Source organism: Eptatretus burgeri, chromosome 10, assembly GCF_056783735.1.
Source record: "Eptatretus burgeri isolate ZD-2024b chromosome 10, Ebu_testis_v1, whole genome shotgun sequence".
Lineage (NCBI taxonomy): Eukaryota > Metazoa > Chordata > Myxini > Myxiniformes > Myxinidae > Eptatretus > Eptatretus burgeri.
The window spans coordinates 21,360,032-21,387,450 of record NC_140970.1 but is presented as its reverse complement, the minus strand read 5'-3'; the positions used below and the strand labels follow the sequence as shown (position 1 = coordinate 21,387,450).

At 42.5% G+C, this 27,419-nt stretch overlaps 1 protein-coding gene across 3 annotated transcripts in view; it reads right to left on the bottom strand.

The window, feature by feature from the left end:
- The window catches only part of LOC147018058 (filamin-C-like), a 103,706-nt gene extending 76,581 nt beyond the window's left edge, over positions 1-27,125 (bottom strand). Inside the window, exons 1-3 of one of the 3 annotated variants that reach the window (XM_085897351.1) lie at positions 27,014-27,125; positions 26,360-26,510; positions 17,844-18,278 (exon numbers count right to left, since the gene is read on the bottom strand). In XM_085897351.1, the coding sequence (XP_085753477.1) occupies positions 17,844-18,258 (415 nt within the window). In that variant the 5' untranslated portion in view covers positions 18,259-18,278; positions 26,360-26,510; positions 27,014-27,125. Of the gene's footprint in view, positions 1-17,843; positions 18,279-26,359; positions 26,511-27,013 lie in introns of those variants that run through there. The other 2 variants (XM_085897352.1, XM_085897353.1) reach the window with 2 other exon arrangements.
- Positions 27,126-27,419: the final 294 nt, after the last annotated feature.

The following is a 27,419-nucleotide window of genomic DNA, read 5'->3' as shown; positions in this document are numbered from 1 at the left end:
CCTCATCATTGCTTTTTGCTTGTTCAGGTTCCTTTGGATGACTCCAAATCAAATGGAAGACTAAATAGGTGCAGTCCTGCATCAAATTTATTTTAATCTCATTTTAAATTCAAATGAATAATAAAAAAATCGTCATGGGTCAGATCAGGTGTCCAATCAAAGCGGGGTTGCATCAAAGCAGGATGTCTTGGTACCTCATCATCACTGCCAGCGGTTTTATAAAGTGACAGTTCCAATTACGTAACAGCAGTGCACAAACACCGCCCAAAATAAGTCCTGGCGAGGGTCTGCAATATGATTGCTCTTTCTAGTTTTGACTCGTCAAACCAGCTTCTAGAAGGTGGCACGATACGACACACGGTACATTGGGGTTCTCACCCCACTCTGAACCCCCCCCCCCCCACAACCACCACCAAAGCCCTCCCAGACACACCCAGAGTAAAACTAGCAGTTTTCAACTCCAGTTGTTCTGGAGTGCAGATAAGTCAAGCAAAATACCCCAACAAAAACTCAAATTGCATTGGTGCGATAAAGCACTTTTTTGTATCGTCGAGGCTCGTATGAGAGCTAACACAAAGTGCACAGCAAGGAGGTCATGAGACGAGAGGGGCAGGAGAGGGAAGGACAGAACAGTGGGGAACAGAGACATTATGAGTTCTGTGGAAGGGAGAGGGATGGGGCGGTGAACACGGAGTATGCAAGAAGGATATTACAGGGACTTTCAGGAAGGAAAGCAGGGAATTTGCACGAGGTGGTTTGAAATTATTGGGGTTTTGGATGGGGGAAGATAAGAGATGGTGGTAAATGGCTGTTTTGAAGGCCTGGAGGGAAGAATGGGATTGAACAGAGTGAGGGAGTTTATTCCAAAGGCGGGAAAAAAGGAGCAATGAAAGAATGAAGGTGAGCAGTGAGTCATGATTGTTGTAGTTTTACCAGAAGGGGGTTGTTGGTGGATTTTGAGCACCCTGCAGAAATATGGTGGGAACATATCACAGACAGAGTGGCGAGGGGGGGGGGAGGGGAGACCAGAGGAGATGGTTGAAGAGAGAAAGACCATCGACCTGCCTGCAGTGAGAGAGGGTGAGAAGCCGAAAGACTCAGCCTCATTGCGGGAGATGCCAATGATCCGAAATGCCTTGGTTTCCACAGCATGAAGCCAAGAAAAGTGGGAGGCAGGAGCACCAGCCCAGAGGGGAGAGCAGTACTCCATCAGGCTGTGGACGAAAGCTTTGTATGTGGTCAGGAGCTCAGGTGGGCCGAGGAAGGACTTTGCACGTTGGAGGATTCCCAGTCGGCGACTGGCTTTGGAGGCCAGGTTGGAAATGTGGCTTTCCCAGGAAAGATCATAGCAGATAGTGAGACCCAGAAGCTTGAATGAAAGGATTTCTTCCAGAGGATTGTTGAAAAAGTAGATGGGGGGGGGAGATTTTAAACATCTTAGATTTCTCATTGAAGACCTTGGACTCATGAAGCTGTCATTGTGGGGAGAGACGAGGAAGCATTCCAGGTAAACACTGGATATGTCCATTTTAAACAGCAATTGGGAAAGTCTCCAAAATCTCAACACCTCATTCCCCTCCATTAGCAGATTGGGGCAGTTTATGCTACTTCCAGTTTTGAAGTTCACACCAACTGTAGTCTCAATTACCACTTCCCAGCACACAACCCAAGGAGATGTCAAGGCACCTTTTTGTGGGTTGGATCTCAGCAGACATACATGTGACACATCATGAAGCCTTCCCCTATGGTGTAGTAATGGCAGGCAATGTGGATGTGCTGCTGTTATTATTGTGCATCAATTACCCAACTGCAAAACAGATAAAAGAATACATGTGACAGCCGGACACACAACATCATGGTGATGGTTCCAACGGCATGATGTAGCACCGACATCAGCATTGATGTCATGGATTTGCATGAACTGAGATTTTTGGAACAAGAGGCTTTCTTGGTCGGATTTTTTATTCCCAAGCGAGTCTATGCCACAAAATACAGTAAATGGAGATGGCACCAGGAATCACATCTCGACTTATTCTGCAAGATTGACACTGCGACATTACCAAGATCGACACTGTCCAAGGCTCCACCCAAGTGGCATTTTCCTATGCAAATGGAACCACTGATTATCTGCTAATAGCATTCATATTTTGTATCATATTCGGTTCTCGATTCAAAATCTGAGATACCAGGTCGTAGCATCAGACAGACTCGTCATGAACACGCTACATTTCAAAACTGGCCTTCAGAATCACATTCAGTAGAGCACATCTCAGCCAGCCTGAACAGTTTACGTTTTGTATCCGACCAATAGGCTGGATCGAGATCAGGGCTTCTAAAATCTAATCAGCTTGTTCTTGTCACATACCTAACTCATCCACCAAGTGTTGTCATAACCTGTTCACAACTTTTTTGAAATATCATGTTACTAGTGTGGATTGGCCCAGTACACATTGTTGCAGAGATTGACATCACAGATTTGCTGAGTTTTCATGATTTACATCATAATACAAACATTTATTTTCTATAAATTTATTTGTAATATTGGTGATTTTATATTTATTTGTAATACAAGTTCCAAGTTGTCTAAACGGTCAAGGGTCTAAGCTATCGAATCTGTCTGAAGGGTGTTAAGGTCTGAGGGGTCTAAAGGGTCTTGGGGGAAATCAACATTCAAACAGGACATGTTTCTCGGCATATAGTCTTCATGGACTGAAGAATGGCTTCACCGCACCTTTTGTCATGTGTGTGTGTATATATGTATACATACATACATACATACATAATCTATGCATCTTTTTGGTGCTCTCAATTATGAAGAATCCTTTTAAAAATTAAAAAAAATTCCCAAATCCAGATGTTCAACAAAACCAAATCAATCTGTCCTCGTCAAACACCTGACTTGACCAAAAAGGTTCAACCAAATGCATCCATAACTTAAGATATATTAAATGTTAATATGTCGATAGTTGTTGGCTCCATCTCTCTATGGTGAAGAATCATGAAAAATAAAATAAATAAATAAAGAAAATTAGTGCCCAGAGCCGGATCTTCACCAAAATCGAATGTATTCGCCATCGTCACACATCCAAACTGTCCTCAGTTTTATCTGAATCCATCCTTAATTTTTAGATATCCTGTTCACAGAGACAGACAGGCAAACAGGGGTGAATACAACTTCCATCCACCTTTGGTGGCTGGGGTAACAAGGTGCAGCCCTTCCCCAGCATTCAACGTTGCATCTCCTTCAAAGCATTTGAACAAAGTTTTATGGAGTATGGATCTTCTGTGGGACAGGCCATTGTATACAGCATTCCTCGAGTGAGGGCTCGAGCTCTATGCATTCTTGGCATTAAACATTATTTTCGGCAGAGATGTAGAACCAGCTTTCAACAGCAGACAGGTCAGCAAGCTGTCCATTCTCACATCATGAAACAATGTGCATCTCACTCCTGCCCTACCAAGTCAACATCGATACAATAACAATCCTTCTTGTTAACCCCTCAAAAAAAAAAAATAAAAAAAAAATCAAAAAAAAAATCAATGAATCCATCTTTATTCAGCTTGTGAAACAGTCTCCCTACATTTGGCTATTCATTCCTTCAAGGTAACAACTCCATGCCATTTCACATTATCCCTCATACTGAGAAATAATAATAATAATAAAAAAAATTTAAACTAGTCTCGAACATCACTTTCATAATAACCCCTCCCAAAAACAATAGGTCATATTGCTACGGATCTCATCGAGCTGTCCCAAATCTGCTCGTTTCCCCCACTGTTCTACTATACTGTCAATATGCTGACGTCTCACCCACTGAGGCATAAATGCTTTAAGTGAGTTTGTACAAAATCAACACGTACAGGAGATTTTAGAAACTGGCTCAAGCACAGTCCCAAAGCCGACTCGAGTCAGCGGCTGCATTGATGTGTTTTTTTTTTTTTCTTTTCTTCTCCATTCCAGCAAGCATCTGGGTTAAAATACTCTGAAAGATTACTCCACCCAATCCTTCAAAATAGATACTGTAATGATGAGAAACACATTTGACATCACAATATTTAACAGTCCATCAATGCACTCATTTCAGTTCTCAATACTGGTTGGTCTCTTCGAGATTCCCCACCAACCCCCTCATCCCTCAACTCCCTCCCCAACCACCTGCCCCCCTCTCCTCACTCACAGTCACCCACACCCCACAAAAAGTGTTACAAGAACACACACAGAAACATTGTACAAAGACATTATTCCTGAAAAATGTCCAACAGCACCAGGGAGCCAAAGTTCCCCACAACTTTTCATGACTTTCATACAATTTTATCTCGACTCGACAGTTCTAAAAATTTACTACAAGTTGCTGAAAGTTTGCAAAACATATGTCCCACAAATGGCAAACAAAAAAAAAAAAAAAAATGCAAGATGAAACATATTGATGCTTTTAAAAGTCTTACCACCTTGAGAAGACAAATACAAATGCAATATGAGAAGAGCACTCGATACAGTGGAAACCTCCACCACGCAATTCCTAATCCACGAGAACATATCGAGCCAAATAATTTTTTGATACATCATGTGATACATCATTTTTGGCCCATATCTCTCAATGGTGAAGAATCACTCTACAAAAAAAAAATTAAAACGTTATTTTGCCTGACATCCATATTATACGTAGATCCAACTGATGGATGTACTCGATACTTGACATGAGACATGGTGCAATTTACCGATTTTGCCATGAGGCGGTGTGCTCAGTTTGGTTAGGATAGCCCGATTATGGACTGGCAATCAGGATAGCAAAAGAGACAGAGGTTATGCTTTCACCTGTATGTCTGTGAGCAGGATATCTCAAAAAGTTATGGACAAATTCAGACGAAACTTGGGCAGGTTGGATGTGACAAGGACAAATTTATTAGATTTTGGTGAAGGTCTAGATCCAGATCATAGAATTTTTGAAGAGATTGGGACAAAAATGATACATAGCACGATATGTTGTGAATGGATTGAGACTAAACTTAGTGGACGAGTTGTGTAGGTTACAAGAACAAGCTTATTAGATTTTGCTTCAGGTCCAGATGCAGATCCAGCCCATCAGTGGGATACAAACTGTAAACTGTTCATTCTTGGTGGAGGTATGCTTTCCACAGATTGCCATTGTTGTTACACCTGTGATTGTTCCCCTGGACCAACAGCAAGGTCCCAATTTAATCTTTATGGATTACAACACCCATTGATAGTGTATATGTTAAGGATATGCTGAGGACCACAAATCACATGGACTGCCCTGCACCATCTTGGGACTTTAATCCTACTTAATATGCTCAAGACATCCCAAAGAAGGTGATTGCAATCAAATCCACCAACAGACAACCTCCTGGCCAACTAAAAGTGTCTCTGGTCCAAGAATGGTGAAACATCTCACAATGAGAGCTTGATATGACGGTCGATAAGCTGTGCACAAGCTTATATTGGGGTCAACGATGGTCACACATGCCTGATTCTCCCAACATAAGCTTGTCTGTGATCATTCACGGACTAGCATCTGTTCAGTTTGTAAACTATGATCAGGCAATATGGGGTGCTGTCTCCAAGTGATTCAAGAACCAATGGAGTGAAAGAGCCATCTTGGAATAAAAGGAACACACAACTAAAGATTGTGCTTGAGATTCCTTATTATGAAGGAAATCACACCAAAACATGCAATTTTGTGTGTCTGTCCGTCTTTTTGACTGCAATACAGTAGATTCAGTCATTACTTATCCAATCTCAACCAAACTTGACTGGAGGCTGAAGGGTCACACGATGGAGGTTGAAGAAACTTCATCCCCCCCCCCTTCCCCAAGGAGTTTTTCCTCCTCAGACAAGCACCACGTTAATGTGCATAAATAGCTTATCGGAGAGTTGTGTGGGGCACGCCTACCAGAAGGAAAAAATAAAAAAAAGCACAAACATCTATGATTATCTTTCTAGACAGTCAACTGCTGTTTAACATAACTGGGCGTAGTGACGTGCGCCTGTAATCCGGCTACTCGGAGGCTTGGGTTGGAGGATCGCTTGGACGGGAGCTCTGCGCTGGGCCACACTATGAGAGTGTGTAGGGCAGCCCAGAATCATGGCGAAACCCAATCCTTATCCCTGTGTCGTAAGAAGCGACCAGGGTTGCTTCAGGAAGGGCATCCGGCGTAAAACCTGTGCCAAATCTGAATGCGGATCATAACGGATGATTCGCTGTGGCGACCCCTTACGGGAGCAGCCGAAAGAAGAACAACTGCTGTTTAACATTAAACTCAAATGGAGGAAACCCGACGTTCTTGAGGCATTGTCTGCTTATTGCGTCCACCACAGACCAACAGACCCGGGCCTAGATCTCCTGTAATCTATATAACCATCGAGAGGACATGACCCTGCCTGCTGCTCCCATACAGAGTAGGTGTACTAGTACAACAAATTTAGTGAAGAGGATTAATAGTTTATCTCCCAGCCCCATCACCATTCTTGGCTTCCACAGGCAAACTGACTTAGTGTTGAAATCACTGGATTTTATCTTTCAAAATGTACTTTGCTGCCATCAGACAACACAGAAAATGCAGCTACTTGATATTTTGAGTCCCTCACATGAACAAATACCAGACAGCTTGATAGAAAAGACTTCGATTCGCATTAGGTAAGACCTGCTTATAGATGATGACAAGGTCATATGAGAGAAGGTTATGGTCCTTGCCATCCAGATGGAATCGGCTGTGACCAATGGGCATCTCCCGGTCCCTCAAGCGGCATAGGTTCAGGCTGTCCAGGAGCAATAGGTTAATATTCGACCCAAGCACTCAACAGCCGATAAAACCTTGCTGAAACTGTGGAAGGGTACATGAAGCAAAAGCAGTGCCCTGGACGTGGCAAACAGTGTTCAAAGTGGAAGTACTTTGCACGAGTACACAGATCAGCCAAGGAGTTGACTTCATCAATTCATCATATTGATTAACCCAGTGTTTACCAGAAAAGGATTCTTCATTATAAATAGAGGGCAGACATAGATTTGCCTGCTGGTAGATTCCTGTGCATGTTCAGTGGTGGTAAGGTATCACAAGGTAAGAAGCAGTGAGGTGTGTGTGTGTGTGTGTGTGTGTGTGTGTGTGTGTGTGTGTGTGTGTGTGTGTGTGTGTGTGTGTGTGTGTGTGTGTGTGTGTGTGTGTGTGTGTGTGTGTGTGTGTGTGTGTGTGTGTGTGTGTGTGTCCTCGTCCTCTATCCCTTTCTTTCTTTTTCTATGGAGAAGGAAATCTTGCAAACAGTTTTTTTAAGGTTCACTTGGCTGCACCTGGAGGGGGTTGAGGGTAAAGGAGGAGCAGTCAAAACCTGAATCCTATTCAGGTTCCTCCTGATGACTCAATCTTTGTCTATTTGGGTTCCTCCTGATACTCCACTGCTGTATTTGGTCAGTTATTTTCTTAAAGTCACTGTGTGTTAAAAGTTACACGTCCATATTATCATTTCTACTCAGCAGAATGACAACTTCAAGGATTGCCAAGTGTGGATCAAGGGAAAACTGGCGTCACTCAGTTTCTAAAGTGTGAATCCTGAGCAAAAACCAGGTTCCACAAATGCTTCTCATGTCCCACTTACATCTGATCATCCTCACCTTCAAATAAAATAAAATAAAATAAAATAAAAATCAAGCAGCAGTACCCTTCATTGGTCAGTGGTTTCGGGGGAGTGCAAGGGTGCATCGTCAGTATCCCGAGTGTGGATGTGGATACTTCAGTTCTGCCAGAGTTTCAAACCTTGAGACACTCATCTTTCACCGTTCACAATTAAATTTCTGAATAACTGAAGCACCTTGAATCCGAGGGCATGATCCAGCACATCGAGTTACTTTCTTGGGTGTCCAACCGAGTCATTACATGATGCAAGAATGGAGAGTTCAGGCTACATGTTCTCATCAGTGAATAAAGCCATTATTCCTGACATGTACCCTCTTCTAACCAGCGAGAAACTGTGATTAATTTCACAATTCGAAAGTTCACAAAGCTAGATACGAGAAGCTACCTTCAAGTACTCTTCGTGAAGCACAGTTTTTTTTTTGTATACCTTGGTCGAGGCTCGTATGAGAGCTAACACACAACTCACAGCAAGGAGGCATGAGACAAGAGGGGCGGGAGTGGAAGGGACAAAACAGTGGGGAACAGACACATTAGGTGAACTGTGGAAGGGAGAGGGATGGGGATGGGACGGGGAACATGGCGAAGAGAAGATGGACATTTCAGGGACTTTCAGGAAGGAAAGCAGGAGAAATGAAGGAAGTGGGCTTGGTGGATTATCGGGGGTAGAAAAGATCGAGGATTTGGATGGGGGAAGATAAGAGGTGGTGGTGAACAGCTGTTTTGAAAGCCTGGAGGGAAGAATGGGAAAGAATAGAGTGAGGAAGTTTATTCCAAAGGCGGGAAAAAAGAGGAATGAAAGAGTGAAGATGAGCAGTGATTCGTGATTTTGGTAGTTTTACCAGAAGGGGGTTGTTGGCGGACCTTGAGCGCCCTGTGGAAATGTGGTGGGGACAAATCGCAGAGAGAGCAGGGGGGCAAGGCTGGAGAGGAGTCTGTAGAAGACAGAAAGACCACCGACCAACCTGCGGTGATTGAGTGAGAGGCCCAAAGACTCAGCTTCATTGCGGGAGATGCCGATGATCTTAAATGCCCTGGTTTCGACAGCGTGAAGCCGAGAAAGGTGGGAGGCAGGAGCACCAGCCCAGAGGGGAGAGCAGTACTCCATCAGGCTACGGACAAAAGCTTTGTAAGTGGTCAGGAGCTCAAGAGGGCCGAGGAAGGACTTAGCACGATGGAGGATTCCCAGTCGGCGACTGGCTTTTGAGGCGAGGTTGGAAATGTGACTTTCCCAGGAAAGGTCATGGCAGATAGTGAGACCGAGAAGCTTGAAAGAAAAGACTTCTTCCAGAGGATTGTTGAGAAAGTGGATGGGGGGGTTTTGTAAACGGTCCTTTCGAAGAGACATAGTGAGAGTGTGAGATTTGTCTGGATTGAAAGACATGTTCCATGTGTTGGACCAGTTTGTGATTTTATCCAGATCTGCAGTGAGCGAAGAAGCTGCTGCTTGCCGCTCTGAGGGATGACAGATGGTACGGCAGAGGGTGAAGTCGTCGTCAAAGAGAAATAGAGGATTTTCCAGAGAGTCCGAGAGATCATTGACGAAAACCAGAAAAAGAACAGGGCCCAGAATGCTACCTTGAGGAACTCCAGCCTGCACAGGAAGAGGGGATGAAAGAACTCCATTTAGGGCCACACGTTGACTGCGACAGGAGAGGAAGTCTGCGAGCCATGAGTGGAGATGGCCTTGAATACCATGGGAAGAGAGTTTGGTGAGTAGGGCAGGGTGCCAGACTGTGTCAAAAGCACGTGATATGTCCAGGGATACGGCTCGGATTTCCTGTCTGGCATTGAGGACCTCCATCCATTGATGGGAGAGCAGAAGCAGCATATCCAGGGTAGAGTGACCTGGTCTGAAACCAAATTGATGATTGGAAATCAAGCCATTGGAGAAGAGGAAGGATTTCATATCTGAGGCGATGATGGATTCCATCACCTTGCTGATGATTGGGAGAAGGCTGATTGGTCTGTAGTTACAGGGATCTGTTTTTGCACCTTTTTATGCAGGGCAGTGATGTTAGCAGATTTCCAAGCAGATGGCAGATGACCTTGGGCAAATGAGAGGGTGAATAGAACAGAGAGTGGGTGAGCAAGAGCAGAAGAGCAGGCTTTGAGGACACGTGGGCTGATGCCGTCTGGACCGGTTGCAGAATCTGACTCGAGGTTTGAAAGCAAGCTCTCCACCTTGTCAGGAGAAAAGGATACAGAGTCCAGGGACAGGTGGGTGCGACTGGGTAAAGTGGGTAGAGATAGTGATGGGTTTAGGACACAAGATTTAGCTGCAAACACCGAGTTTAGACATTCAGCTTTATCACGTGTGGAATCAGCAGTGCGGCCATTTGAGGTAAGGGAGGGGATGGAGGGGGAACATACACCAGAAACAGATTTGATTAAACGCCACCAGGATTTTGAGGAGGGAGAGAGGTTTGAGAGTTCAGACTTGAGATGAGAAAGATGTTGTTTTCTGGCTCTCCTGAGGGTAGATACACACTTGTTCCGAGCTTTGTGGAAAGAACTGAGATTGCCCTCAGTTGGGTTTGCTTTCCATGAGGCAAAGGCAAGTTGTTTCAGGACAACTGCCTCGCCACAAGCTTCAGTAAACCAAGGGCGGGAGGAAGGGCAAGACAACTGAACACGAGAGGGGATAAATCTGTGCATGAGGGAGAGCAAGTTTCTTTGAAAGAATTCCCAGGATGAGTTGATGTTTGAGAAAGTAGAGATAGGAGACCAGTCTGTAAGTTTGATGGCTGCTCGGAGACCCTGCCAGTCAGCTTGAGTGAAATGCCAGACTCGACGGCGGTGAGGTGGTTCTCTGATAACAGCCAGAGAGATGTCCACTTTGTCAAGGACGTGGTCAGAAGAACCAATTGGAGCGAAGGAAGAGCAGCAGATATTGTCAGGGAAATTTGTCAAAATCAGATCCAGAAGAGATGGAGTACCATTGGTTGAGATCCGGGTCGGGAAGTTGACTGATTGAGTCAGTCCCAATGAGTCGCAGAAAGCTTTTGCTGAGGTGCCATGGCAGGTGAGAGAGGTACCCACACCTAGCCAACTGGCGTGATGACAATTGAAGTCACCACATAAGAGGAAGAGAGGGTTTGGATGAGAAGATAGAAGATGGTCCATGTTTTCGGATAGTGAGGTGTAGATGGAGTCATCACTGTTCGGTGGACGGTACAGTACACATATAAACATGAGGTGGGAGTGGAGGGGAAGCCAAAGCCAGAGGTATTCCTGGGGGTGTGGGGGAGTGAGAGCAGTGCAGGGAGAGTGAGGAATAGAGTCTTTGATGAAGAGAGCAACACCACCAGGACGAGGCTCAGGTCTGTCATACCGTAAGCGGGAGTAACCAGGGAGAGATACTTGGGAGTCAGACACGTCTTGGGAGAGGAAAGTTTCTGTTAGGCAGATAATGTCTGGTTCTGTGATTCATGGTGTGTTTTAGTATCAGACTACCACACAGATAGAGTTCTGCCCAAAGCACATTTCAGAAGATAGTCTCCTGTTCTTTTGGGCATCGAGGGGACACCCTCCTCGACATCATTGTCCACAGAAAGGACAAAGTAGAACATGATCAGCATTTGAATAGCATGCCATAAAAACGATCAAAGCATAATCTAACTGAAAAAGTACACATTTGCAGTATCAGCGATCAACTTCCTTGGGTTCAGCATAACCACGGGAATGAAGAGCCTGTGCAGGACTATGTTGCAGTGATAACAAAAAAATTCTCTCGATACTCTATCCAACATGGAGTTTTAGCATCGGTCCTTGGTACTACAAATGTCTACCTGAAGTTAGTAGTATACACAAGATGGCAGTGGACCAACAAGGGCTTTTCATGCTGAAGGAAAGAATCGTACCCCCCTGGTTCAAGCATGACAACATACATCAACTGATGCTTCAAATACTTCAGTAGGAGCAGTTCTTTTGCAAAACATCATAGGTCCTGAATGCCCAATTGCTTTTGTATCATGCACAGTCAGAGAGCGAAATATTCCGGAGGTTAACATGAAGCACAAGCTCCTTCTGCATCAATGCCTGCAAACTTGTACAGCAGGAAGTTTACACGGTGTAAAGATCAAACATTGACAATGTTGCTAGCAACAGCTGGATCAGGGCAGACTCTTACTCATTTATCAATGGTCTGATCAACTCCATCAATAAAACTTTGATTTGGTGGTTGAATACCGAGCAGGTAGTCAACACCAATGGATATGCAGTGGAGCAACAATTGCAGACAGCAAAGTGAGTAGCAAGTAGAGGGACGTCACGGTAGCCATGCTTGGGATAGCAACAGCAAATCTCATAACGCAAGGGGAACTGAAAGCCGAGTTAGCGACCGATAACATACTTCAAAACTGAATGGTCTTGTGATATATCTGAAAAATTTGTACCATATTCACAAAGCGTGCAATGAGCTTATGCTCTTTGAAGACAACAGCATCACATCACAACAGCAGCAATCCTCCTGAAAGTGCCACAACATCGTGTGTTGTCAACCCTTACACGACATCATGATATAGCAAGGCAATCTGGTGGCCCGCCATAGAGTTCATCATCGGAAATTGTGAAGCATGTACACCTCTAACCAGTTTATGAACATCTTTGAAAGCACCATTTCAACAATAGAAGTATCAAAACTATTGTTGCTTAAATTGTTATAAAGATATAGTTTGTGATTAAATTGTTATAAAGAGTACATTTCAGCTGCTGCTATCTTTTCCCAAGCTTGAAACAGTTATGTAATCAGCCTTTCAGTTATTCCTATTATCTCGATGATCATCTCCATAAATGTTTCAGTAAAGTATTCATGAAACCTAATATTTTAGCATGCATACCTTTCCTAGTTTAGGATCGAGTTCATGTAACAAAGCCTCACCAACTTTGGAAAACGTAGCTATATATAAAAATATTTTCTTCATTTCTCAACATCCTCACATCTGAATAAATTATACATCTCTCAGAATGAATGGCATCAATTTTTCCATTGTGCTTTACAGTCTGCAAGTTGGTGGTGTCTGTAGCCCATATTAGTCAGACGCTAAGTTGCTTGGGATTTGGAATGTCAGGACATCAGCAAAAAAAGTAGCATACACTTTTAGAACAACATGGTGGGATTTCTAACATCCACAAACAATTACATGGTATCCAATCACTCACCACTTCCACTTTATTCAACTTTCTAGATTAATGGCAGCAGAAAATTTGGAGATCACGTTCAGCGTTATCAAAATTCAAATCAAAATTGTACAATTACTACAGACATTTTCAGGACTTCATTTTAACCTGAGATTGAATCTCTCTTTAAACAACAACAAAAAAAGCCTCATATGGAACCTTTTGTTGCAACAGTAACAAAGGTTAAATTACAGAAGGTGGAAAAGGCGAGGGAAAGGACGGAGGGAAGAGGGCGAAGGGGGAAGGAAGGGAAGGAGGAGCAATGCCGAGTGATCAAAAGCAGGCACATCTGGTCAACAGAAGAACAATGTTTTTTTCTTCGAAAATGGCTGCAGTAAAATTTAACAAGTTATTTAATTTTTCACACAACATTGGACCTAAAATGGCTCACAACATTGAATATTGGGTTTAATATAAAAATTTGACAGCAGGAAAGGTGGGGTAACCTTTTGTTATATTTGAAAATGAATATCACAAAAAAAAAAAAAAAAGGTATTGAGGTTTTGAGTAACATTTCAAACAAAATAATTATTGCATCGAAATTACCACTTCAATAGTTCTATAATTTCATGTTCTTTGGCAGCAATAAAGTGTCAAACAATGGGAAGTTGCTGCTTATGAAACTCAGCGTCCATGTGCAATGATTAAAATACAATTTCATCTTATGAACAAATTTCCGATTTCATTCCATGATTTTCACACTACCAAAGTGTTCAAAAACTTTAAAATGTTCTTAGACCTATCCAAGAATACGGGACTTTCAAAATGACGCAATCCACCCCAGAAACCTCTCGTAGCAGCGGTCATCAGAGCAGGGAATGTATATTGTGCGTGTCATAAGGATTGCGATCTAAAAATGGCTTACAAAGCTCGAAAAGAAGCCGAAAATATTTGAAAAAGTACCCGAGAGGAAGAGGTGTACCTCCGCACAATGAAAGATTTGGAAAACTTTCCAATAAACTCACCCAAAATGGTAACATCTTGCAGCCTGTACTGCAAAAACTCCCAGCCATGTGGGGCAGAGGAAGGCCTGTGGACGGATGCGTTCTACCCAACCTCAATTATTAGTCAGTGAGTAATTTTGAACTTTGCGGTATTACCTAGTGTGAACCGCTGCTCGCTTGTACCAGCACTAAATGGTACGAACTCAACATCTCGTATTTCCTACATCTCCGTTAATCCAATTTGCATTCAGGAACAGAATGATTATGGTTAACCATTATGAAATTGCCAGTCTTTCGTCCAAATGCTGAAAATTATGTTTTAAAAAGTGGATTTGAATTGCAGATTTCATGCTAGCAATGGGCAGGTTAAAAGTGCCTGGCGAGCAGAACAGTCACTGAAAACACACGCACACACAGCACATGCGCAAAAGGCTTAGTTAGCATTCACACGTCATTTTGAAAATCCCATATCGGAACAGGCTATATAAACAGAGGGCAACATGGTTCACAAACCATCGGGGAAAAAAAAGAGGGATGAAAGAGTGAAGGTGAGCAGCGATTCATGACTGGTAGATTTACCAGAAGTGGGTTGTTGTTGGACCTTGAGCACCCTGCAGAAATATGGTGGGGACACATCGCAGACAGATCAGGGAGAGGGAGCAGGGGGAGGGGCAAGACCAGAGAAGAGATGGTAGAAGACAAATATCACCAACCTGGCTGTGGTGAGAGAGTGAGAGGCCCAAAGACTCAGCCTCATCGTGGAGATACCAATGATCCCAAATCCTTGGTGTCCACATCATGAAGCCGAGAAAGGTGAGAGGCAGGAACACCAGTCCAGAGGGGAGAGCAGTACTCCATCAGGCTGCGGGTGAAAGCTTTGCATGTGGTCAAGAACTCAGGTGGGCCGAGGAAGGACTTTGCATGACGGAGGATTCCCAGTCGATGACTGGCTTTGGAAGCCAGGTTGCAAATGTGGCTTTCCCAGGAAAGATCTTTTGCAGATAGTGAGACTCAGAAGCTTGAAAGAAGGGACTTCTTCCAGAGGAGTGAGAAAGTAGATGGGGTGGTGGGAGGGAGGGTTCTAAATTGTTCTTTCGGAGAGACAGTGTGAGATTTGTCAGGATTGAAAGACATGTTCCATGTGTTGGACAGTTTGTGATTTTATCCAGATCTGCAGAGAATGCAGAAGAAGAAGGGTTAAAAGTAAACTTTAGGACTCAGCCTCCTGCCTAAAGATGTTAATAACAAGGAAAACCTTGGTCTGTCTCCAGGGGAGTTAGGTAGGCAGGAACTTCAAGTGGTGACCCATACACCATGATTCACTGCAATTAGTTTGAAGCTCAGAATTGCCGATATCTGCAGAGAATAGAGGCCCGATCTGCCTTGCGCAACTCCCCTTCCCTCCAAAGTGGCATCCTCCATACAATTGGCATTTCATTTGGCAGATAACACCAAACTCAAGTCAGTAAATCATCTACCCTTTCATTTACAAACAAGAAAGCATTTTTAACAACTAAGGTTTCTGAATCACCAATCTGACTTTCTGAATTATAAACCATGCATTTCATAAACTAAATAAGTACGTTTATTTTCAGAGGAGAAAGGTCTGGCTGGCTGAGATTTTGCCCATTGTCACAGTAAAATAATAGTAAATAAATAAATAATAATAATAAAATTCTCCATCACCACACCTGTTTCTTGGGAGAGTCTGACCAAAAAAAACAACATTGACACTATCCCTTTACATAGATGAGTATTTCATGATTTCTATAATTACAAGTTTCAAGTATCCGTGGTAAATGCAGATTATGCGATTGAAACCTTAGTTGTGAAATTACGGATCATACACATCTGTGAAAGTAAGGACGTTTCATTTCGCACCACCCTCAAAGCCCCCCCTCTCTCTCCAATGAATCCTATCCCAAATTTTCTCACCTCTCTTCACTGCCTCCCTTCTTTCCTCATCCTCCACCATAATCTCGATTATTTAAGTTCTCAATTTTTAATATTCTAATTAATCACACTCTCACTTGCATAACTAATGCGAAGATGGCACTTTGACAAAGTTTGGTTTCACCTTACAATTAAAACCAAGTGCGTCGGGGGAACGAAACTTAAATTAATCGAGATGCTTTGTTCTTCGTGTTACATATTTTTGACGTCAAAGTAAAATGATGTATCGAAGGTAAGACCCAAAAACAGGCAAGGAAACAAAAGTTACCGGTTTACCCTGAATTTACTTGATCAATTTGCATTATATCACCAGTTAACTGCATGGATGAAAAGGGGTCAAAATTGACAGTTTTCAAAAACAGAAGGAAATGTACTGCTGATCGAACACCACACTATGATTTGAGACCCATTGATATTGGCTCGGAGATTATGATTCCCATGGAATTCACACAAAATAAGTCCTCAACACTGCTTGGTCTGTTTCAGTTGAAATTGTAAGAAACATATCAAACAAAGACCACTCCTTTGTAAAAATTCCCCAAAATGCAAGACAGTAAACCTTTGGTGTAGCTTCAAGTACATTGGATTGAATCTTCTTATTATTATTATTTTCATTCTGCTTTCCTTGGATCACCCCATTTTTGCTTTACAATTGTATATCGATTGCAGCACTCGCATGTTAACCTCCTCGGTAGTTCTTCCATATCTCTTCCTCACCATATACGTTCAACTCACTTGCTCAACTCAAATGACCCTCATGCATCCTCTGCATACTGCCATCTCAACCTTCTGTTCCCCTCACATTCTCCATATTGGCGACCACAGCTCAGACTCGAAGGGCACTCGGCAGAGCGTATACCTCCACCACGCAATGCCTGATCCACAAGAACACATCAGGCCCATCACATTTTTGAAATATGCCATACAGTACAACTGGATATCGTTTTTTGCCCAATGTCTCAATGGTGAAGAATCACATAAAAAAAATTAAATAAATCTCGTATCCAGATCTGGATCTCCACCAAAATCGAATCACTGTGTCGTCACACACTAAAAAAAAGACTTGTCCACAACTTTTTGAGATATCCTGCACACAAACAAACAGAAAGGGGTGAAAACGACCTCCTCCACTTCCGTGGGGAAGGTAAGAATCCATACCTATCTCAGACCATCAGTTGTAATATGTTGATCAGTTTGTCAGGTTCAACTGCTGATGGTTTTATTTATTTCTCAATAAATACATGAAGCTCTGGTCTGGTGTTGTGCCAGCAGGTCCTGCATCAAGAAGTATGCCAAATTTTCAGGAATGTTCAATCTACAATTTTGGACAGATAACACATTCCACAGTAACTTTTCACAAAAGTAGACCTTCCAGCCATGGTCACGTTGACCTTGCCAACAAATTAAACAGTAGGTAGATTTTAGGAACTTTTGGCTGGGGATCGAAATAACGTGCGAGGCAAATACACTTCGACATATGGTGGAGATACTGCACATGAACATATGGTCGAGGCCAATCACAGATCAAGTCAATAGATATTTGCTGGAATGTTGATGCAACTTCAGGCAAGGCTTTCTTTTCTACAATTATTTTTTGAAACTGAACGTAGTAGTTTTGATAACCTGTGAGACATTAACACTGCACAATGTGAAAGTGTAGTGAAAAGACCGTGAGCAAAAATCAAAGTTCAACAAGAGTAAAGGGGCCAAAATGAAGCATGGGATAAAGAGGGCGGAGATGGGAGTGATCCAGATGCAAAGGGAGGCACCACAATTACACCTTCACACCTTCAAAAAGACCCTCAGTGATCTTACAACAATCCCCAAAGTTTGGAACAGCAATTAAATTAACAAAAAAAAAAAAAAAAAACTTAAACAGTCTCAATCATCATCATTCTTGATCACAAATAATATCTTTGAAATTTTCATCCATTGCTCACAAACCTAATAATGCTACATGTGATCTTCCATGGTCCAAAATCTACCCCATTGCATGACCCTCATTAAAGCATTTAAGCCATTGATTACAGGTCATCCCCCACCCGGCTATCAATTGCAGCTCGGCCCCTCCCAGGCCACATGCCCCCCCCCATCCGTTCCCCTTCCCGCCCAATTACTCACCGATAGACACAAGGCGGATGCTCTCGCGGTCGAGAAACTCCAGCGCTACGGAGACGTTCTCCAGCTGCATCTGACGGAACGTGGGCCTCCCATGGTACTTGCGGTACATCTTCTTCTGACTCAATACCTCGAGCAGACCGATGAGGCGAAGTCCGTCCGAGAAATCTTTCTGCAAGTTGTGAATGCGCTTGTTGACACATTTGAGGTGCTCATTGCACCAACGGGTGAACGTGTTTTGCTGGATCTTCTTCCAGGGAGCATCATCCGCAAGGTCCTTCTCAGTTGCGGGCATCTCGGCAGCTTCTCCCGTTGCGTTGCTAGCGTTGGGAACAGGACTCGAGCCGCCACGTTGCTGATTGTGCTGCTGCCCTTGGGGCTGCGAATCGCCCGTGGAGCAGGCTCGGGCACTGCTCATGGCCTCGGTGTTTTATACAGCTGGGCAGGGCCAGGAGAGGGAGGGGAGAAAACAGGCGGGGCGCGGGAGGTCAGTGAGCAGTGGGAAATGGAACGCTCTTTCTTTTACAAGCTGTAAGAGCCCCTTTGCACAGCACGGTGCACCCAAGAACATTTAAACAGCACAATGCCCAGGACTCCAGAAGGTACCTGAGCAGTTGTGCCCAGAGATCATCATGCTATAATGCTAGCCAGATTGCCTCAGGGTTATAACTGCACCCTCAAGATGAATGGTTACAAATACTTCCACTAAGCAAATGGTCAGTACTAATCTGCTGCTGGGCAATGTCGCCCTCTGCTGACTCTTTGGACAATATGCAAATAACCAATTTCGATTTTGGACAGTTACAAATTTTCACACAGATTTATTGACGTCATAACTTCAGCGCAAATTTAGGATCAATTGGAGTTGATTGCTGCTTACCTGAAGGATCCATCATTCCACTGCCAATTTCAGCAGATAGTACATTTTGATGGTCTTCAGAAAATAAACTTTTTAAGCACGCCTTTTAGAACAATTACTGAAATAGTTTTAATACCCTGTAAGATCATAATTATTATTTTGTGTGCAGCCTGTGGCTGCTGGTTGCATCATTGCTGGGAGCACAGCTGTCCTTCTGATGCAATGCCTCGTTTCCAGTAAGCTGGTTCTCATTTTGCAGACCTCCCAAGAATGACAGGTTGAGTCAACCCGCATGGTGTTATATGATGGGCCGATGGGGACTCCAACTCAAGACTAGAAGAATTTAAGCCAGCCACCTTATCCGTTAACCCAACACCAGGCTTAAAATGGTGATGACAAGGCTACACACTGTTCTTTGCTCAAGGTTGGAGAAAAATAAAAATCCAAAAATGCTTTGGAATTGTCCTCTTAAGATTCCAATCTGAACCCCTAGCAAATTATGCATGGAATTAAAGTTCGAATCCTATATATACATGCCATGCACGTTTGACGATTGTCTTTTGTCCAATTTAGCCTATAAGCTTTTAATCACACAAATCACTTTCTTGCAAGTCGAGCATGGATATCGTGGGTTGTGCCCTACAGGTTGGGTTGTGCTCTGCCGAAAAGGCAAACTACATCCTCCGAGACCATAATCCATCAGGGAGCTCTGGCTGAACTTTTGTCAGCATAAACACCTTTATGTGTCACGTCATCAAGTCTATGGCCTATCATTATTCATCCTTCAACTTGAGTTTGTGTAAATGTGAAGGCTCATCCTAGGATTGCACAAAACTACCTCTTTTTCATGGCAAGAAACAGCATTGTGGGTTTACGTGACAAGTTCTTTTTTTGTTGAAAAAAGTATTTAAGCCTCCCCTGCTACATACAGAAAAAGCAGCACATTTCGTACTGTTTATGTGGCTGTTGACGCTCTTACTCAAGTGAAAGAGTACCTGTTTCTACTTCTATGGGGACATATCTATGAAATCCTCCAGCCTCGACATCTAAACAAAGTGCGTGTTAATTTGATGAAACAGATGTTAACCTCATCCGACGATCCGTTTCAAATACAAAGTTGAAATCCTGCGCGAGTGAAGTTATTGTATTCCGGGTGACATGTTGCAAAATGTCCCCCCATCCCCAAAAACCACGGTTTTTGTATTAGAAGGAAATAATCACATTAGCAGTCCATTCCACCGCAGTGAGAGGTTGTTGCAGGCATGTTGTGACAGTCTTATGTATGGTCTTCAATATAATTTGAACAAATTGGTTGAAACAATTAAATGTGACAAATAAATTTTAATTCAATCAGAGGTGAATGTTACAATCTCGAAAATGAAAGGTACCGAACCACCCCAACCTCCCATATTTATCTAAACAGCAACAGCAAGCCCGAGTAGACCTGCTGTAAGTCACAGGCTAAAAAAAAAAAAAAAAGGTTCATTGCCTTTTTTAAAAATGATGTGAAAGTCGATTGGTTTACTGTCATTTACCAAGGAAATTGTTTTAAAATGATGAAATGCTTTTTGCGAACCTCTCGAGATGAGAATAAACTATTTTATAATCAGTGCGTCAGATTATTGAAAAATAATTTTCTCATTGTCACATTTTAAAACTGTTTGAGTGTAATTTTTGCATTATGCAATATGAATTTTTTTTTTTTCCGCATTAAAACGTCTATTGTTTATTTGTCTCGCCCCGAAGGGGATACAACATTATTGCAATCGTGTGTGTGTGTGTGTCTCCAAATATTTTCACTTTTAAAATGGTTTTCTCTGCAACTGCTAGTTCAATCGATGCAAATCCTTAAACATAGGAGGCACTCCCCATGGAAAAAATGTTATTGCTAACTGACATATGTAACATAGTATGACAGCCATATTGGAAATGAAGAGGAAAATAAAATAAAAAAAGAATAGTGGACATAATTTTCTCCGAAACTGAGCAACAAAATATTTTTGAAACTTGGCATGTTAGCAACAGCCCATGGAATGTATAGGGTGATAACGATCAAGTCATTGGTGTAGTGGTATCCCAGCCACAGTTGGTTGAATTCAAATCCTCATACAAAAAATGGTTTCTCTGCAACTGCTTATCCGATCCAAATGAAATAAATTTTAAAAATAAAAACTTTAAACAAAAGAGGGGACTCCCCATGGAGAATATTTTATTGCTAACACTGACATCATAGGTCACATGGTACGTCAGCCATATTGGATTAAATGAAAAAAAAATTGGACATTTTCTCTAAAACCTCTCAATGACAAAAAAAAAAAAAAAATGAAGCTTGGCATACGGCATCAATTCCCCATGGAGTATATCGGGTAATAATGATGATGTCATCCATAAAGTGGTATTCCACTCACAATTGGTTGAATTTAAATTCTTATCCAAAAATCTGAAACTTCATATATCTGATCTATGACCCGATGTGAGTGAAGAATTAAATTCGACGTTCATAATTCATGCCAAGAAACTATGCGGAAAAGTGTTGTGTATCGATGGTACAGGTAGCGGGTTCAGTTAACAATAGTATTTTTATTCAGAATGAACACACGAGGCAAGACCATGCGCTCTACGAGTGCTATTCCAGTTTCTAAGGCAACTTTAGATGCCAACCAGGGGAACAAACAATACATTGTTGTACAATGACAGGCTATGATCATGGCCCACAGCAAATTCCAATGAGGCCACAATCATGGCCAACAGCTCACAGTTAAGGGACTATCTATTGATTACATGTGTGTCGGTGAGTAGATATGCAGGAGTGCGCAGGTATATGTATACATCTGCACATATTAGTGTTTACATGGAGTGTGTGTATGTATATATATATATAGCTCTGGAAAAAATTAAGAGACCACTGCAAAATTATCTGTGTTTCTGGTTTTACTATTTATAGTTATATGTTTGAGTAAAATTAACATTTTTATTTTATTCTATAAACTACTGACATTTCTCCCAAATTCCGAATAAAAATATTGTCATTTAGAGTATTTATTCGCAGAAAACGACAACTGGTCAAAATAACAAAGATTCAGTGTTTACAGACCTCAAATAATACAAACAAAATAACTTCATATTCATTTTTAAACAACACAATACTAATGTTTTAACTTGGGAAGAGTTCAGAAATCAATATTTTGTGGAATAACCCTGATTTTCAATCACAGCTTTCATGAGTCTTGGAATTCTCTCCACCAGTCTCTCACATTGCTGTTGGGTGACTTTATGCCACTTCTGGCACAAAAATTCAAGCAGCTCGGCTTTGTTTGATGGCTTGTGACCATCCATCTTCCTCTTGATCACATTCCAGAGGTTTTCAATGGGGTTCAGGTCTGGAGATTGGGCAGGCCATGACAGGGTGTTAATCTGATGGTCCTCCATCCACACCTTGATTGACCTGGCTGTGTGGCATGGAGCATTGTCCTGCTGGAAAAACCAATCCTCAGAGTTGGGGAACATTGTCAGAGCAGAAGGAAGCAAGTGTTCTTCCAGGACAACCTTGTACGTGGCTTGATTCATGAGTCCTTCACAAAGACAAATCTGCCCGATTCCAGCCTTGCTGAAGCACCCCCAGATCATCACCGATCCTCCACCAAATTTCACAGTGGGTGCGAGACACTGTGGCTTGTAGGCCTCTCCAGGTCCCCGTCGAATCATTAGACGACCAGGTGTTTGGCAAAGCTGAAAATTGGACTCATCAGAGAAGATGACCTTACTCCAGTCCTCTACGGTCCAATCCTTCGGGTCTTTTGCAAACCTCAGCCTGGCTCCTCTTTACTTCTCATTGATGAAGGACTTCTTTCTAGCTTTGCACAACTTCAGCCCTGCCCCGAGGAGCCTGTTTTGAATCGTCCTCACCGTGCACTTCACCCCAACTGCCGTTTGCCATTCCTTTTGGAGGTCATTTGATGTCATCCTACAGTTGAGTGACATTCGAACGAGTTGGCGGTCATCCCAGTCAGTGGAAAGTTGTTTTCGCCCTCTGCCAGTCTGTAGCTTTGTTGTCCCCAATGTCTGCTGCTTGACCTTGTTCTTATGAAGCGCCGTCTTTGAAATTTTAAGGATGGAAGCAACGTGACGCTCACTGTATCCCTCTGACAGTAAAACCAGAATTGAACCCTTCTTTTCCTCACTCAAAAAACTTTTCTTTTCAACTCTTTTGGCATGGTCAATAGTTATTTTTTTGATTCCAATTACTTTTGAGGTACTACTAGCACTGTTTTTGCCATCCAGCTGGTCCTCTTGCAAGAGGATAGTGATGACCACAGCAGTGGTTTTTATACTTTTCCTTGTGAAATAAGATTCAGCTCAGGTGATCACCGAATCAGTACCTCACTCAGTAGAATGAGGTGTGCCTGTGTTGGAATTCAACAGACACTGGAATGGAATGGCTGCCATACATGTAGAGATGCCGATTTAATTTTTTTTTGGAGTGGTCTCTTATTTTTTCCATAGATCGATATATATATATATATATATATATATATATATATATATATATATATATATATATATATATATATATATATATATATATATATACATATACATACATACATACATATATACATATATACCCATCTCTGTTATCCAAAATGTAAAGAGACTTTATATACAAGAGTGGGTCACTGAGGAAGGGGGAAACCAAACTGACAATAGGGCCACGGATAATACAACTAGCAGGAGAACGAACAGAGAGGAGGAAACAGTCACCTGAAACTAAGGATAGGTTAGTTGGGAAAAGATCAACAGAAAAGTTGGGGTAATTTGGGTTAAGAAAATAAAATAATTATTTTAAAAAAGAAATAAAAAAATAATGGGGTGTCAGAATGGGAATTGACCTGAGGTACTGCACCACTGGATTGAAAAATCTGAGTAAGGTAGTCCCTAAAACAAGAGGAAAACTGAATAAAGGAATGGCGATGAACAAAAAGTCTGCAGTATTTTCAGAGTTTAACCAAGAGGGGGTTAATGGAGGAGGTAGGGTTGGTTGGAGGACAGAACATCTCGTTCCAGACCAAGATCTGATACAAGCCAGTTTTAAAAAATAAAATAAAATAATAATAATAATAAAAGAGGGCCACAAACTTGTCTGCGATGCGAGTACAACAGACCTTGTACTTCAGTCTCAAACAAGGAGATGCCACTAACATCGAGAGCTCCACATTCCACATAATCCAGGAGAAGCATATGTGATGTGCAGCATCAACCCATATGCATGGGAGAACAATGGCTTTGGAGAGCAAGTAGTTGCAATTTTTCAAGAAAAGACTTGGAATGACGGACAGTGCCCAGTTCGTAACTAGCCATTAGAGACAAGCTTTGCTATATGGTCATGGCTGAGAGAGGCCAAGAAGTTCAATGGACTGAACTTTTAGTGAGTGATCATCAAAATAAATAGGTGCAGTTCATTTGACAATTATTTCAGAGCAACATGCTGAGCCATGGGATTTGCCAAGATTTAAGGACATGGTTCATCATATATATATATATATATATATATATATATATATATATATATATATATATATATATATATATATATATATATATATATATATATATATATATACATATATATTACAGAAGATGATTTAATAATTTACAGATCAACAGAGTGATGTATGTGCTATCTGTCTGCGAGTTGGATGGGGGCACTGAACGAGACAATAGAGTCATCTGCAAAAAAGAGAGTTTTCCAGAGTAGTTTATGAAAATGGGAAACAAGGTTGGTCCTAAATCACTGCTTTGGGGCAATTCAGCTTTCACGTGGAGTGGAGTAGAATCCCTTGATCACAAGACACTGACTGCGCGAGTGGAGAATGTCAGAAATCCAAGAATGATGGCAGCCTTCTTTGACACAGGAAGAGAGATTGGTAAACAGAGCATGATTCTGCAGTGTTTTATGCCCGAGATGTCACAGTTGCATAATAGGAACGTGCATGCACGCACAGTCAGAGTAATCGTCCGAGAAGGTGCAGACAATGTGTTGGCCGGATTCACATGTTGACGAGTTCTTGAAACAATTAAAAGATGCGGAATTCTTACATTTAAGCCACCTGTACCAGATCGTGTTCCACACCGTTAGGATCCGTTCTGGGTATGCAAGTGTTCTTTAACTTTTACTTTGTACCAATACTTGTATACTGAATTGTACAGGGTGTCCATAAAGTCCTTGTGCAACTTTGAACTGCGCTAAAAACTTTTGATGCACTACAACCTGACATAATCAAACTGTAAATGGCATATGACAGCATAATTCATCAAGTTTGGGCATTTTTAATCTCAACGTTGTTATATACACAATTCCAATGGGTTTGACGAGTTTATATTTTCTGGTGAGGCAACTTCTACAATCAGTGGTAAAGTAATAAACCACCACAATTGCCACATTCCAGTGATATAAAACCTCAGGAAGTCTGGCAACATTAAAGAGACCAAAGATTAATGTCTGGTGTTCTCTTGGAGTCACATCAATCAACGCACCATTGTTCCTGTTTTTTGGACGAAGCAACAATGGTGAATGTTATTTTCTAATGTTGACCGTTCTTGAATGAAGTCTTCCCAGACAAGTGGATCAGTTCTTCCTTTTGTGTATGGCAGCTTGGCTGCCACATAACTATCATTTCTTGGAAGCGCAGCTGCGCCACTGATGCCGTGCCCCTCTACGAGTACACTGGTACTCATTTTGTCGACCTCAGAAGGATGATAGGCCGAGTCAAACCCACCTGGTGTTAATTCAGCAGCCAACTGGGTTCAAACTCAGGACCCGAAGATCTTAAGGCCGCCGCCCTCGCCACGAAGCAAACACCAGGCTTAGTGGATCGGTCGACATGGATCAATTAATTATCAGAGAAGCTTGGCCACCTCGTCGGCCTGACCGGACTACATTTTAGGGGGCTACGTAAAACTGTTTACTCATCAAAACCACGTTCTTTGGATGAACTCGAGGCTGCGCTCACAAATTCATGAAACTACTCAGCAGCAACCAGAGACCGTTTTCAGAAGTTGGAAAATTTGATTGAATGATGTATTATATGAAAGATGGTAAGTTAAGTTGAAGCCACAAAGTTTGAACTGTATCGAGTAAATACTTGATGAAACCATTTGGTGTAAAATTGTTGTGTCGAAACAAACTTCCAAAATGTACGAATGCAGGTTTAAAAAAAATAAAAATAAAATAAAAAGAGGGGGGGGTATAGGGGAAATAAATCAAATTCGGACACATTTGCACACGTAATAAATAGATGTCAAATTGCCTGCAAGTTCGTAAACGACTCGAAAAACAAATATTTAGTCCAAACTCGAAAAAAATAAAAATTTAAACCACAAGAGATTAAAAAAAAAAGTTCTTTATTATACGGAATTTATGACGTAAGACGTGAAAAAAACGGATAAGGTGCAAACGACCACTTCTTCAGTCCCACCGAAACCCCCACCCCCACCCCCACCTGTGCACTCATAAAATACCACCTGGTAGAATGAGCCACAGGAACAACCTGTCGTCCTCCATGACACGGGGACTGCTTGAGTTAAGGACATGAAAGTAAAATCCCCGTTTCGTAACGAACGAAACCAGTTTAACTCCGACGAGATAATGTTTCGAACTCACCCGTTATCAGAGCGATGATCGGGTCCACCTGGTCCACCTGGTCCACCTGGTCCACCTGGTCCACCTGGTCCACCTGGTCCACCTGGTCCACCTGGTCCACCTGGTCCACAGCGCGCACCACCCGAGCCCCTCGATCCGGAACGAGCTGGAGCTGCCGGAACAGTTTGCGCATTTAAAAGGACTGGGGGGTGACGTCATCCGGGGCCGAACTCCAACCCCCCCTCGCACACCCATTCTGTTCGAATCGTGTTCAGGCAAGAGGAAGACTTTGGAAATGAGGGCAAGACAAACTTCGCCATTACAACCACAACCACAACCACAACCACAACCACAACCACAACCACGAATGACCAATGACCATGAAATGTTTGTGAAGTCCACATGAGTGCATTGAGCGAGTGGTGTTCGTGACCGCGGTCTCCCTGATGGATACAAGACCTTCGATCACCATCGCTGTAATTGGATGGAGCATTAAGGTACGTACAAAGTGAGATTTGTAGAACGATTACACAAATGTACATCAAAACGTTACTTGTACAAGCTTTCCAGAATTTTGTAAATGTCCCACGATTTTGTATATCTACAATATGATAGCATCCGAATCCATGTCTCCACTGCCCCCCTCGTTGTCCGAGTACGTTGAGAATGTCTCACGTTGTCCGAGTGTGTTGTCATGATGATGTATGGAGGATTCTGTTGTCCTTGGTTGTAAGAAATCCTGTCCAAGCAAACGTTACGTGCACAAGGCGTCTGAGCTCATGTAAATATCCCCCGTCTTTCTGTACCCTCGACAGACTCCTGCTGTAATAATGACTTCAGCATGAAATATCCTTGCCCAGAGCTTTGACCTTATAAGGGAAACAAGTCAGGCTTGCGGAGCGAGGAGTGAGGGAGAGGGGTGGAGGAGATGCGGCTGGTCTCCAGGGCTGCTGTGTAATCGCTCCATGTTTGCCTCTTATCAGCCAAACACCTCATGCTGATGTACAAGTGTGGCACATATGGTCTTCCCGTTGCTCCAGTGGCTCCAGGAGGCAGTTTCAAATGGTGGCGTTCCAGTGGA